Source organism: Strix aluco, chromosome 1, assembly GCF_031877795.1.
Source record: "Strix aluco isolate bStrAlu1 chromosome 1, bStrAlu1.hap1, whole genome shotgun sequence".
Taxonomy (NCBI): domain Eukaryota; kingdom Metazoa; phylum Chordata; class Aves; order Strigiformes; family Strigidae; genus Strix; species Strix aluco.
The window spans coordinates 112,360,975-112,376,028 of NC_133931.1; the positions used below are offsets into that span (position 1 = coordinate 112,360,975).

At 41.9% G+C, this 15,054-nt stretch overlaps 1 protein-coding gene across 5 annotated transcripts in view; it reads left to right on the forward strand.

Moving 5' to 3' along the window:
- DPP6 (dipeptidyl peptidase like 6) overlaps nucleotides 1-15,054 on the forward strand; it is a 565,289-nt gene that overhangs the window by 546,897 nt on the left and 3,338 nt on the right. For all 5 annotated transcript variants that reach the window (XM_074831423.1, XM_074831453.1, XM_074831444.1 and 2 more), the window contains exons 17-25: nucleotides 19-66; nucleotides 4,629-4,727; nucleotides 7,043-7,112; nucleotides 9,080-9,274; nucleotides 9,996-10,050; nucleotides 10,954-11,059; nucleotides 11,923-11,981; nucleotides 14,410-14,482; nucleotides 14,582-14,655. In XM_074831423.1, the coding sequence (XP_074687524.1) occupies nucleotides 19-66; nucleotides 4,629-4,727; nucleotides 7,043-7,112; nucleotides 9,080-9,274; nucleotides 9,996-10,050; nucleotides 10,954-11,059; nucleotides 11,923-11,981; nucleotides 14,410-14,482; nucleotides 14,582-14,655 (779 nt within the window). The remainder of the gene's footprint in view (nucleotides 1-18; nucleotides 67-4,628; nucleotides 4,728-7,042; nucleotides 7,113-9,079; nucleotides 9,275-9,995; nucleotides 10,051-10,953; nucleotides 11,060-11,922; nucleotides 11,982-14,409; nucleotides 14,483-14,581; nucleotides 14,656-15,054) is intronic.

The following is a 15,054-nucleotide window of genomic DNA, read 5'->3' on the forward strand; positions in this document are numbered from 1 at the left end:
TTTCTTCCTCTTTTCAAGGTCCCCGAGTCCCGATGGTGACTGTTCACAACGCAACTGATGCACAGAGTAAGAATGGGCTTGAGCCTTGCAATTCTTCAGAGAAAAGTAGCCAAGCAGAACACTGAGATGTAGCTGCTGTTTGGTAAACTTAGACTAGCGGGAAGCCCAGAGTCTGCCTAAATGCAAGTCTTCTGCAAGTCAGAGGGACTTGCAGAGCTGTTGTGCTGCCATCACAAAAGCTTTCTTTTTGGGGTATGAAAACAGTGGTTTGGGAATGATGTTTGTTATCAGCTTTCTTAAAAACTGCACAGTCCAGCTCTCTCTCTCTTTTTGTTAGTCTTTCACAAACATTCATTTGCATCTTACTCAAAAATAAGAAGTGTTTAGCTTAATCTATAATTTTCAAAAATAATCACTCTGATATGGATTACCAGGTTGAAAGAGATAACACAGAGGAGTGAGCCCCACAAGTTGTACCTCTGCCTGGTTTCCTGATCTGTTCATGGGATTGTAGCACTTATTGTTTGGTAAAGTTTCTTCATGCTAGTGATTCACATCTACAGCAGTGTGAAGCTGGAATTATTCCAAATACAGGGTTTTTTCCCTCAAAATCTTTGGTACTGGCTATAGCCATTGCTAGACTGGTTAGGACTCCCTGTAGAGCCCAGCGAGCCATGAATTTTCTCAGGTTCCTCCTTCACACCTGTAACAATACAAATTATCCAGAAAGATCAGGTTTTTACCCCAAGTCAGGGTGGCAGGAAGCCTCAGATAGACAGCCTTTCTCTGTTGTTTCTCTACAGGGTTCTTAAATCAAGGTGCCCCTTTCTCTCTTTCAAGAATCTCAGGAGACTTCATAGCCGGGTGTGGGACTGAGTCTTATGTGAAACCACGATTTATCTGTTCCCGTCACTTTGACCCTTACCTTTAATTTTAATGTAGCGTTTCACCCAGCCTTAACCTGCAGTTAGGGACTTCAGGCATTGCTAGGATCCTAATAATAAGCAACACCTTTATTATGGCTGCTCTGTATGTGGCCAGTTTATCAGGTATCAGTTTAGCTTAACTGGATATACAACTCATTGCTGTCTCTGCAAAGGAGCAGAGCAAATCAGGGAATTTGGCTCTCAAACTAAAGGTTTTCTGTGAAAAGCTGAGCTGCTTCATTTCCCACTGAAGATGGTAAGTGTCAAAGGAAGTAACCCTGTGGCACCAGGACATGTAAGAAAAAAGCATAGGATCCATCTTGCTTTATACAGTTTCTGTGTGTTCCCTGGTTTATTCTGTTTTTTCAGTTTCCGTTGGCAACATGCATTTCAAGCCCTTACCCCAGCTAGAACAGTTTTGCTTGTAAGCAGGATCTGTAGAGTGAAATCCCAAATTCTGATTGAATTTTTTAAAATCAAATTTAAGATCTCATTTGTTGCCATTAAAATAGAAATGCTCAGTAGTGTTTCATCTAGTGTCAAGTGTCCTATATTGTTAATGAGATGTATTGTACATTTAACTGTAATTTATCCTTCCATTGTTTTCCATAATTTTTTTTTTCCAATTAAAATATTCCTTTGCAGAAGAAGACATGCATAAAATTTAGCAGCATCCTGGAACAAGTTAGGTTAAAGCAATATACTGCTGCGTGACTGTCCTGTAAGGGCAGCAAGAGAGATCTTTGCTGCCAAAGCAAAGCAGCACAACAGAATCACAGAATCACAGAATCATCTAGGTTGGAAAAGACCTTGAAGATCATCCAGTCCAACCATTAACCTAACACTGACCGTTCCCAACTACACCATATCCCTCAGCGCTATGTCGACCCTACTCTTAAAAACCCCCAGGGATGGGGACTCCACCACCTCCCTGGGCAGCCCATTCCAACACCTAACAACCCGTTCTGTAAAGAAATGCTTCCTAATATCCAGTCTAAACCTTCCCTGGCGCAACTTGAGGCCATTACCTCTTGTCCTATCGCTTGTTACTTGGTTCAAGAGGCTCATCCCCAGCTCTCTGCAACCTCCTTTCAGGTAGTCTCAGAGGGCGTTAAGGTCTCCCCTCATCAACGTACCCTGGAACATGTCTTAGACCATCTGCCATCATCTTGCTTACAGGGTGTCCATGAAATAAATATTTCATTTCCTCGTGACTCAGTTTCCCCACTGGTCTATAATTTCTGGATAAAAGTTGCCATTATGGAGCTGACAGATTTTGCTGTCCAGAGGAGGGCTCTCACTGTGAAGCCAAGGTTATTGCTGCTGGCAATAGTGGGATAGGGGTATAGCTCCATGTGCCGATCTGGTCCCTTGTGAAACTATTTGATATAAATGTGCAAAAGTTGGCGTTTGTAGCTATTCTTGTCTACAACAATGCAAGAATCGCTTTTTTAAGTAATACTGAGAGCAAATTGCAAGCTCCTAGCTTTTCAATCTTTCTGCCCCAGTGACCATTCGTATCTCAGTCTTTGCACAAGGGTGTGTCAGCTCTTCTTCTTCCCAGCAGACCTGGGCTTGGCAATGCCCTTGCTGAGCATAACTCCAGAGCAGCCCTGGTGATGCCCACAAGGCTCTTCAGCCCACAGAGGATGTTGCCACAGGGCCAGGAGAGTTATCTCTGACCTGCAACTCCAAAGTCACTTTCTTTTTTTTCCCCCCTTAAACACAATACCTTAATTTTACCATAGACGTGGAGATGGCTGACTGGTTATAACAGCATGTACAGGGTAGTGCTCTCATGAACTGTGTTATAGCCTCCTGTATAGTTTTATAAAATACTTTTAGGTGAATAAAATGAGAGATACTATAAAACAAAAACAGCAAATGAAGGGCTTGAAAAAGGAACACCAAGACTAGTTTTATTTTGACAGATACATATGTGTAGCATGTATTACATAGAGAACTCGATCTAGTCATGCACAGAACACATCCCCTACTGAAATTCATGATTTTCTGCATATGATTAGCATTTCCCCCGGTTCCTTTTTTTTACCCTCATTCTTCTGCTTTTGAATAAAGGGCAACTGACAGTTGCATGTTACTGAATTTACTTATTTAATATGAGCCCATTACTCTATAAAGGGAGTTTGCCTCTATATTCTGCAATAATCTGATAATAGTGAGTTGCACTGAATATTATAGCGTGCTTACATTTAATTAAGCAATGACCATTTGTACTCCACAGACTCAAGCTCCCTGTGGTCCTAAAGCAGAAAAGAAAGTCCTTTAGGAGATATGCCAATCTTTTTTATTTCATCCACAGTCTTCCTGGCTTTATGTGAATGCAATTATATGAACAAATAAAACGGCTTGACTAAATTCCCCTACGTGGCAAGCCCTTTCTGCTGATAAAGCTACTTGTGTGTGCCATAATTAAATGAGAATCTTAATATTTAACTAAACGTAATAGGCTGTTGCTTTGGCACTTCTGTGGGGGTTGTAGTTTCAATAGAGATGAGCCAGGCTTTTCAGAAGCAGTCATTGAACCAATATACTATTGCTGAAAGATCTGTGAAATATATTAACTGGGAAGGGCATGTTTTTGTGCTGTGCCTGCCTATTGAGCAGAGATGGGCAATGAGAGCATGATAATCAGGTACCATAAGTATTATTTGAGCAGCTGGGGTTACACATCTATTTATCAGTGTGCCTGGAAAGGGAAGTTACAGTCAACGAAACACATAATTTGGTGTGAAACCTCAAACCCTCCTTGGGTTCACATGGCAGAGATAATGCCCTGGATTCCCCTGATTCAAACGCAACCTGATGCCATGGGGATGAGCACTGCAACGGGCTCCCCAGACCAGGATTCACCATCACCACAGTGGGATCCCCCCAGTCCTTGAATCCCTCCCTCATGGGGCTCAGTAGCCTCACCATCACCAGGAGACATTTCCCACCACCAAGGACATACAACCTGAAATGTCTCCTAAAGATGGGCCCCTTCCTTACCAGCTGGGAAAGACTTGACCTTTCTGATGTTAGAGGTGGCTGCTTTTTCTAGAAGAGGCTCAGTGGTTAGAGCACATGGCCAGGATGTGGGGAATAAAGATTTAAGCCTGGGAAGGAGGAAGGAATCCTCTATTTCAGCCCCAGAGAGCTCTTGGATAAGACACACAAGCAAAATGAACAATTCTTGAAACACTCTGAAAGCCAAGACTGCTCCAAAACCTGACATTGCAGGTTTGTATGATCTTTGTCCACTCTTGCCTCCCCATGGCTTTTCTTCTGATGGATTTTCTCTTGTGTAGCAGCACAACCTTGTCCTGAAGCCGTCCACAATCTCATCCCTTTCCCCATTCATTATGTGTAATCTGGGCACAGACTTGATAATATTTGATATCTAGCTTTGCATGACAGGTATATGTCTGACTGGGACCCAGCTGTCTCAACACAGAAGATCACATTCCCATTTGCTGTAAATCAGCTGAATGTCACTGATTTCAGGAATATAGCTTTTTGCCAGTGCAGAACCTGGAAGAGGTTTCAAAGACTTAACTGAATTAGACGTTTGTGAGGACTAGAAGGAAATTCTTTCATAAGGAAACTTGTGTTACAAATACTAAGGTGTCTATAAAATGTTAAAATGCTTTTTCACAAACAATGCCAAAAGTTTCTGTGATCTTGTCCTTCTTCTTTCAGAAATTTTTGAGCTGGAGGTAAATGAAAATGTGCAGCTGACTGTAAATGACAGGCAAATGCCTAAGGTAGAATACATGGAAATCAGGATAGACGATTACAGTAAGTAGCACCTTTCCTCTCTCTTATTTTTCTTTTTCACTGCTATTGCTGTGAAATGATACAGTCATCCTGGCTAGACTGGCAGGAGGAAAAATTACTTTGGCTCTCAATAAACTCACACACTTTGCAAAGCACTCTCTTAAGATGTGCTACATAAGGAGGTTATTACAGAGACAGGATTTGATGAGAATGCTGCTGAAGAAAGGCAAAATGATAGGGTTGGGATTTTTTTTCCTTTTAACATTTTGTTCATAGAGAAAAATCCACTCTGGGAAATGACACGGTGTGGTGTCCCCATTGTTCAGTCATTTGCCCTAGCAGGACTGGTGTATTATTTAAGATGGGTTTGAAGTGGGATACTGTATGTGCTTGCTGGCTACAGCTGTGGCTGCCTTTCAGTATACAATACAGAACTGCAGTGGATGAAGATGACTCGCCAACAACTGCCCATCTGAGTCTTTCAGGATTCTTTGAGAAAGCCATATCATTTGATAGGATTGAAAAAAACCAGCTTTATGAGAAAAGCCAAAAGAGACTTCACCTGGCGTACAGAAGGCAGAAACTTGGAGCAGTTTATATCTGCAGCTGGTGCATTATTTGTACCACTTGTATAAGCATTCCCCATATATCTATATGACAAAGAGAGAGAGAAAAGCCTAGTGGCAAGCAAAGTGTAAGAATTTTCTGACTGTCTCTGTAGTTGTACCTGAAACAACCTAAAAAGCATCTCCTCTGGCTGTAAGCAGATATCTTACCTATATGTGGAAAATCCACATACTCAGACTTGTGCAATGGCTCCCAAAAATCCCAGTTTCTGTGTATGGTAGCAACTCTAAAAAAAAAAAACCCAGAGAACCTGGGTTCAAAGTATGACCCATAGTATTTCCCATGCTGGAAAGGAGCATACCTCTCAGATTGGATGCAGTAAAATGAAAGCAGTGACGTGTGGTGGATGGCAGGTTACTAATTTCAACCAGTACCAGGTATTATAAAATGTGAAGCAAAGGCTGAAAGACAGTTGCCATTCAAAAAGGATAATGGCCCTAAAATGTTCTGCTTCCACATGGGCATTAGGAACATAAACCAGTGCATGAAATAACAAGAACAGACATGCATTTCCAGGCCTTATGGGCAGGAAAAGATGAGGAAAGAGCCTGTAGAAAGATCACAATCTATCCCCACGGTGAGTCAATCCTTAGTGGCACTGGCAGCTTATTAGGAATAACTCAGCTTGATGCTAAATTTCTTAACTGCAGGTATCACTGAAATGCAATTCTGGTCATTCAACCTAAAATATATATGTGCATGTGTAATAAGTACAAGCTGGATGCAGCCATGTGGCTGTTCTTCTGTGCCCTCCCTGTATTTTCAAAGCTTTGGGCTTAACAGCCTTGGGAACACTGCACGTAGTGCTTAGTTATATTTAAAGTCAAGCGATGGCCTTTTTGGCTGTCCCTGGGCCATTGATCCAATTTGCAGCTATTAGCATTCAGATGGAATAACTAATTAGTTGGAGTGTCAGACAATAATTGCAAAGCAAACCACTTAAACCATGTGGTTAATCTGTGTATTAATCTACTGAAAATGCTCCTAATACTGATTTAATTGTTGGGTCTTTGCTAATCTGGATTGTAGTTAACATTTTAAAAATAAATGTGTTCTCTCATTAATGCGGAAAGTGTTTGTATGGCAGTGGGTTTGGCTATCGATATGAAGCCATAGGAAGCAGTTAAATGAAGTTTTGGTGAGCATGTCCCTCACTTACATTGGTTCCATACTAATATAACGACATGGGCTTCAGCACAATTACCTCCTGTTTTACAGCAAAATTAAGCCCTCTGGAAGTTAGGATTAAAATACATGTTTCTCTATCTGTCTTCACACCATTATAGCAAAATAATCCTATTCACTCCCCCAGCCACCATACTTAATTAGGTTTTAAATTATCATTTTCATCACCAATTTTCGTCCTCCTCTGCTGCCCTGAAATATTGATTCCTGGCCGCGTCACTCATCCAGCTGCCAAAAAGGAAAATTATAGCTATTGCCAGATGTTAATTGAATGCTGTAAAAGTGATGCATGACTGAACAGCTCGCGCTGTACTCCCGATTTACATTTCTTGTCACCTCGGCTATCATAATATGGGTCTTTTCTTTGACAACATCTGTGTTTCTAAGGTGTTATTTACCAGTGCCTCTGATGAAATGCCATTTTGTTCCTGCTCGTAAGTGGCCAAAACACCAGAAAAATCTATTAGAGTTATGTCAGCATTCCCACACTGAAGACATGTTGTTATTTGTATTTTTTTTCCTAGAGTTGCCAATGCAGATCTTAAAGCCAGCAACTTTTTCAGACACCGCACACTACCCCTTGCTTTTGGTTGTGTAAGTTCTCCCTTGTCCTTTCTTTCTGTTCACATTATTAGGGCAGCATGGAAACCTCGGCCATGATCAGAGACTTTTAAGATATGTTTTGTACAATGAATGCCAGACCACTTTAGCACCTAAGTCCAGAATGCTGATCCCTACCCCCATCTCAACTCAGAGCTGGGAGAGGCTAGGCATAGGTCCCTTCTCTCTCCCATGTTTGAGCCCAGGGTTTCAGCTCTCATAAAGGTTCCCTAGTGAAATCCTGCAGAGTAAATCGTAGGATTTTGTAAAGTTGCTCCACATACACTTGCAATTCAGTAATTTTGGAGGCAGAAACAGGAGAGGGAGGAATAAAAGATGGATGTTGACTTTCTGTTACAATGCTTAAGGCACTCACTGTGGGCTTAACAGGTAGTTTTAGAATGGGATACAGTCAGCCTTACTACAGTTTAAATTTTAGATGCCCTCATGCAGCAATCCTTCCCATGTACATGCTGGTGTTCCCTGAAGTGACAGTAAAGAGAGAGCTAGAAACCTTTGAAGATCTCCACAGTGTTAGCATTTATATTAGGTCGGTAGGATTTTCTCCTGGCAGGCATAGCAGATGGGTATTTCTTTATGCAACATTTAGTAATAATAATACACATTACTGAGTTTTTTTCTGGCAATTTGGAAAGAAGCTGAGGAAGGGAAGTCACTGACCTTGGAAGAACCTGCTTGGCCCTGCTGCGTCCCACTGCATCACTTGCTCCCAGGCAGGGAGCACCCCATGAGAGAGAAGCCTCATGCAGGAGTGATGGATGCCTGATGAATGCCTGAACACCATCCTGCACATCCCTCCATGAAGGACAAAAACACTGCAATAAGCATGTCGTTACATCATGAAATTACTGCAGAGAAAATGTACTTCATTATACAAGTGCTTGAGGAAGATTGGTACTCATCAAGCTAACAGCACTTGATTAGGCTGCCTCTGAATCTGGATGTGCCTGGGTCTCACTTGAATAAATGCAAATGACTGAAGTCACATGCACATTAAAATCCTGCAGTGAGTTGTCTGATGTCTCCAAGAACCCCAAAAAGGACAAGAAGTAGATGGAAGTGACAGTGGCTCTACAGTAATCCCAGTCCTAAAATATTACTTATCATCATCTCTTGATTTTTCTTAGCTGTCTGGTGAAGTGGGGTCAATATTTCTCAAGACAGTTCCCCTGTGCAGGATCGGGCTCTAAGCAGAAGGGTGAAGAGTGAGACTTGCGCACCCCTTACCCTTACCCACCAATTTTGTGCCAGCCTGGGCATTTTTAAGCTGTTTATCACTTTAAAAGCACTCCTTCCCTCTGTATTTGTGTGAAGCAGTGGTGACAGAAGTGATTGGCAGCTCCATCTACAGCCACTCTTGAGAAGCCCACTGGAGAGGGAAGATCTGGGCTGGGTTACTGTGAGCAGTAAATGAAACCCCAGTGCTTGCCAGTAAAGGAAAGGAGAACTGATGTCTGCAAGCTTCATCCAACATATTTTGGCAGTGCCAGCACTCCCCAAAGCCAGACTCCTCACAGAAACCCCTCCACCAGAAAAATCCCTGTAGAAAAGAGCTATAGATTAGAGCAGGCATAAATGGGGAACAATCATCCGACCTCTGCATCACTGCCCTGGTTTACTCACAGGAGAAATCCTGCCCGGTTAGTGATATGCTTGCTAGGTTTGTTCAAAACTCAGTTAACACAGCGATAGTTGCTGTGCAAGGGGGGTGGCAGAAACCAGCCTGCACCCTCCACCCCACCCTCAAAACTTATCCCACAACCAGCCTTCTGCATATCATCATTGCAGAGACTGGTCCCCCCTTCTTGAAATCTTCTCTGCTTTACAGTGCATGCGGGAGCTGCCGGTCCCCATTGCCACAGCAAGCTCTTGGCCCCAGGGAGGGCATTTGGCCCATGCTTGGTGCCATTGCCTTTGCTTGATGCCTATTTCTGTTTCAGAGATGGGACTCCTGGCAGCCAGATCGTAACGGAGAGATTTGAGGTGACATGGGAAAGCGTCATGGTCAGCTCTCACAATGCCATCGTGCTGAAGTTCGACGGCCGCGGGAGTGGCTTCCAAGGCACTAAGCTATTGCACGAGGTTAAGAGGAGGCTGGGCCTTTTGGAAGAGAAGGATCAGTTGGAAGCTGTCCGGTGAATGACACTGTTATCAAAGAAATTAATTCATTAATCATAATTAACCCAAGACAGTCATTAGTCCTGACTGCTTTAGTGGTGTGTGAGGTAGAGCAAGGAGATGGGAGGGAAGGACAATGTAGTCATACAGTTGTGACCAAGTGATGGATTGTGAGAGAGAGCTCATGCCAGCCAGTGCAGAGGGAGAAAAACAAGCCTTAAACAGAGCTAAATTAGAGCACTGTATCACGTGTTCAAAGCCTATTTATTTTTAGCTCTGTACAGTCATACAGCTACAAACAAGTAAGCTTCAATATCAGCTCCTACATTAAATTTTTGCTGCTCTGGTAGTTGGAAAAAATCCATCTTTAAACCCTTAAACTTTTTAAAACAGAAAAAACAGTGCAAAGCCCTAAATGTTAAGTCCTGTCATATTAGATTTATTCTGCACATAATCATGCTAAAACCACTATCAGAATAGTGCAATAGCATGAGCTTTATTATGACTTTCAGAGGTAGTGCAGGTTATTTTTTGCCATTGCTTGGTCAAATCCAACAACAGGTTGCAAGATTAAATCAGAGACTCATGTGAAAGCAGCATGTAGCAGTGTGAATTTAGATTGTCTACACCATTTTTCTGTGGCCACCCCAAATTCAAGCTGATAAAAGTCACACTAGGTTTGCTATATCTAAGGGAAAAATATTTTTAACCCATTGTTTCTCCTCTCTCATGTTCTAGGACAATGCTGAAGGAGCATTACATTGATAAAATGCGAGTCGGTGTGTTTGGGAAGGTAATGTTTTCCCGTTGTTTCTCTGTGCTGTTCTAGTTGGCTGATGTGGCTAAGCAGCTGAGCTAAATCCTGATTTATTGAATATGTCAGTGGTGACTTCTTTATTATTATTTATTTTTGAGATAGACTGCTTCTTGCTCAGAGATGTTAAAGATGAAAGCTTTCATTTTATCAATGTATTTGTCTTTTTTTTTTTAAATTTACTTCCCAGTACAAAAAGTGACTATTTGTCAGAAAAATGCTGTCAGATAATTATTTTTTCCCCTTGCAAACTTTCATTTCATTTTCATCTTGTCCCTTAAGGTCTATGGGGATGTAGGTAGATCTAGCTTATGTCGTACAAATGTACAACAACATTGATTTCTGAGGCTGATTCGCACCATAATGTGCACCTAGTTGGGAAACAGCAATTGCAAAGTACAGAGCGTTTGAAATGAGAATGGGCCTGTGAGTAGAAATTGTTTGTGGTGGGAGATACAGGCTTAGAGTGGGCAAAGAGATCTGTACATACAGCAGCATCTCTGCAGGAAATTGTTAACAGGCTGATGGCAGACTCTGAAATTGTAATGTCCATTTTAAATAATGAAAGACCGGGTTAATATTCTGGAGAGGTAACATATCTGATTAGACCAACAGCCATAAAGTGGGATGCAAAGAGGCAAGCCCTTGGGCATACAACCCTCCTGCCTTCAGGAGAGTGCAGTGAGTACAGAGCTCATCTTCAGCCACATCTGCCAAAGCCAGGGAGATGTCTCTTGTTTCGTGTTTTTTCAGGGCAAGGTATTATGGGCTCTGTAATGGCTGAGAGTTTTCTGCAAGGTCTCAGCTGCCTTGTTTCTGTATCCAAAAGCAGCAGCACCTCATGGCAGGACTGCTGATGCCCCTGCCCCGTTTGTGTTCCAGGATTACGGTGGCTACCTGAGCACTTACATGCTTCCAGCCGGTGAAGAGAACCAGGTGTTCGCCTGTGGAGCTGCTCTTTCCCCACTGACAGACTTCAGACTATATGGTAAACACCATCCCAGAGCCCACAGACCCTCTTGCTGACTGCAAATGATGTTTCTGCCCTAACCTTTTCCAGTTATCTTCTCTTCCCTCCCCAAGATCTTGCCTGTTTTGTTATGTGTGTGTTCTTAGGACTGGCTATAAAGCCTTTTATCCCACTCAAGCAATTTTGCTGGCACCAGGGGGACCAACCATGGTGGTCAGAGTAATAAAATAACTTCTCTTACTCACTCCTTGTAAATAAAGGAGAATTGGCTCTAAACACCTCCAGCCTGTGACACCAACCTGTACCACTGCCTTGAACATGCTTCTTTTTTGCCTGAATCATCCATCCGTGGGAGCTGTGGTCCAGCCTACCTGCCTCATCCTCTCTCTGATGGCAATACTCCGCTGCACATGGTGGTCCTTTCTCTTAGGAACACCAGTTGCTTTTGCAGTTAGTGCCAGTGAAAATCAGGGGACTGCCAGGAAAGTCAGTGGTGTTAAGACAGCCTTCAGGTCCCATACAGTTAACCCTGAGCCCAACGGGAGCTTGCAGTAGACTGTTGATGGAGATGATCCCATGTGAAAGGAGAAATGACACAACACAATAGTGCTCTTCTCCTCTCATATCTGGGTTGCATTAGGTAAAAAAACCCAAAAGGGTCTTCTGTGACTTATTTAGAAACCGTAAGTACATGGTGGTAATGAAAGACTGTAGTATCATACATATTCTTAGTGCATTTTCAAAAACTTTTAGAAATATGTCCTGCATAACTAAGACAATGTTAGAAAGAAGATCTTTTTTAGCATTTGCAGTATTTGACTCAGAAACATCAGTGTACTCACTTATGACTGAAAGAGATGTTTTCTTTTTTCCTTTTCAAGCTTCAGCCTTTTCTGAAAGATACTTGGGCTTGCATGGGATTGATAACAGAGCATATGAGGTAACTGCATGGACACTGCATTTCCCTGATAAAATGTGAACAGGGTTTTAACTCTTCCTCAATGTGTTCTTTTTTGGGGAGGGAAAAAAGATATGCAAGATGCACTCACTAGTAAAACTCTATATTTAAAGGGCAGGAAGGTGTCCTTCAGCCTGCATACTGCTTTGTTGTTGTTAATAGTAATGATGGATATGTTTTTTATTGATTAACCTTCATGTCTGCCTCTCTAAATTGGGTAAATACAGTTATTGCAGTTTTACAGATTGAAAGAGCTGAAGCTGAGTGACTCTCATGTGCCCAAGTGGACACAATGTCACAGCCTCCTTTAAAGTTCATCCGAACGGTCTTGCCACTTTGATTCTTTCTGAGGTATAATTTTTGACCCAAAGTCAAGTGAAGCTCAGCTTCTCTTGGCTTTTTCAATACAAGCACAGATGTGATATTTCAGGTAGGCAGAACTCTGTGCCAGAGTTGAGCAGGACATGGAAAAGGAGACATGGCACCAGTTAATGAAGATATTGTTTAATATGTGTGATAGGATTGGTTGGTTCATGTCTTCTTTCCTTCAATTACATGGAGGAAAAACCTAATAAAGAACAGTCACACAAACAAAATTTGTTATACAGAAAGCATTGTAATGCCTACTAAGCCTTGCCTTCAGCTAGAAGACACGAAGGCAGCAAATGTTTGAAACTGTTTTCTTACAGAGAAGGCAGGTTGCACCCTGTGCCCCTGCAGGGGAATCTCTTCCTGGCTATCTAAATACTGAGTTCATTGTCTCTCGGATTTTGCACTCATGATCTCTAGATTGTTGCAAACTCTCTTAATCCATTTAGAAATTTGAAGGCAGGTCAGAAGAGGTGAAAGCAAGGGAAAATATTCCAGAATTAGAGCTTTGTGTTGTCACATGCTCTGTGCATTAAAAAGATGGCCTAAGCAAATAGTGGTACTTTTGGTTGACTTGGGATTATCTGCTAGTAACAGCACCTGAGCTCTCTGCAGAGCATGGCACTGTTCTGGGTGTGGACCCTAACTGATACACATGTGATACATGCCACAGTTGAACCATGAGTTGCTTAGGGAGAAGAACTGTTCCTAACCGATGGACCTGACATGAACTTTTTTGAAGGTCACATAATTCAAGACTTGATGTAGACTCCAAAAAAGCTGTATTGTTGTGTGGCAGGTTACAACTGAAGGAGCAGAAAGGAAGGAGCCATATAGGGGAGAACAGAGTGCAAGCTATGTGCCTACACCATCACGAGACTTAAACATCACAGCCAGCAATCTGAGGATGAGAGAACTCAGCCTAAGTCCATACAGAGTGTGGAGTTTCAAGAAAGCCAGAACAGGCCTGCATCCACCAAAATTTCTGAAAATTTGCCTCTAGCACCAAGGAAATACTCAGGGCCACTTCTAATGTTCAGGGTTGCTTTATCTTTTAAACAAAGAGAGATACACATACCTGTAATGTAAAATGACAGTGACCATAACTTAATAATACATGCCACCGTTTTTAGCCAGCTAATTTGACCTCCATAGCCAGGCATGGAAGGTCCTGATGCTCTTGGAGATGCACTTGTCTATTTTCTGTCAAAACCACGTAGGAGAGTGGGAAGATGAAAACAGGTAAAAGATAGGATTGTAAGGGTGTCTTAACTAAAAAAAACATTGTCATTTAAGCAAACCAGAGCTAGGGCACATGCATTTAAACAGTGAAGGAAACATGAATTTGAGACAGCTATTCTTCCCTGCCCCCCCTATAAAGCAGTAACATCTGTGATTTGAGACACACATATCTTTTGCCACTCCAAGACTATTCTGGAGTCTTTTGGAGTCTCCTTGAGACTTGCATTCTTCTGAATAATGCAGCAAAAAGTGCAGAAGTCCTTCATTTCTCTTACCCAGTACCATTTGCCATCACTCAGATTTGTATTTCCCCTGTGCATCTGAAAGACAGTTAGGGGCAAAGGCATTCTCAGCAGTGGACACTTGAATTTAGTATCAGATACTCCCCTGGGCTGTCAAAGCTCATTGAGGTTGGCTTTCAAACCGTACCAAAGTCACTCCAGTTCTCGAAAGAGTTCTTAGGCAGAGGCACCTGGGCACACTTTTCATCGGTGTTTTGTATTCACTGGAAATTCACTTTGACATTTTCAATGTGTTCTGCAGTTCAGGCTTTTGGTGAATGTTACCAGAACAGAAGAGGGTCTCTGACCTCTTCCTGCTGCTGATACTGAGCCTGGAAGGGTGGGGGTCTATTTCACCTCCAGACTGATTCAAGTAGCCAAGAGAATATGCTGTACTGGTGTCTGGTTGTTATCCTTGTGATGAAGTATCAAATGGAATTAAGTGTTTCTATTTTCTCCATATAAATTGCTAATTTCTAGCAAGATTTTTAATCTTATTGCAACCTTTACCTTCACAGATCACTAAATTAGCACACAGAGTCTCATTACTGAAGGAACAGACATTTTTGATCATTCATGCTACTGCTGATGGTAAGTTAGCCCATCATTTGAGCTCATTATATGTTTGATTTGGCTTTGATTTTTCTTAATTAAATTTGCCTCTTTAATGATTGTAATCTGTTTTTACAGAAAAAATCCATTTTCAGCATACTGCAGACCTTATCACACACCTAATTAGGGCAAAGGCTAATTACAGCTTGCAGGTACAGTATGTTTCCTTTTTTCATATTTGAACAGTTATTTCCCAGTTTGAACTCAAACTGCTGTTATGAAACAAGATTTGAAAACCCAGCTGCAAACACAGCCTGGCAGTGGAAATAGCACCAGCACATGATGTGTTTCTATATACTCCCATGCTTATTTGATACCACTGTTTTGGTTTGGACAGTTGTAGAACAGTTATTAAATTACAGTAAATTAGATTTCAAGAGACATGTCTCTAAGGAATTGATGCCTGTTGACTTTCTTTGGGAACAACAGGCCAAATTCAGTATGAATTGCAGGGAAACAGGGATCTAAATTAAATCAACCAGAAAAGTTAAGGAGAGAAATGTCACTTAAATTTGACAACCCACTGCAAACAACATACTCTGGTCTAGAAA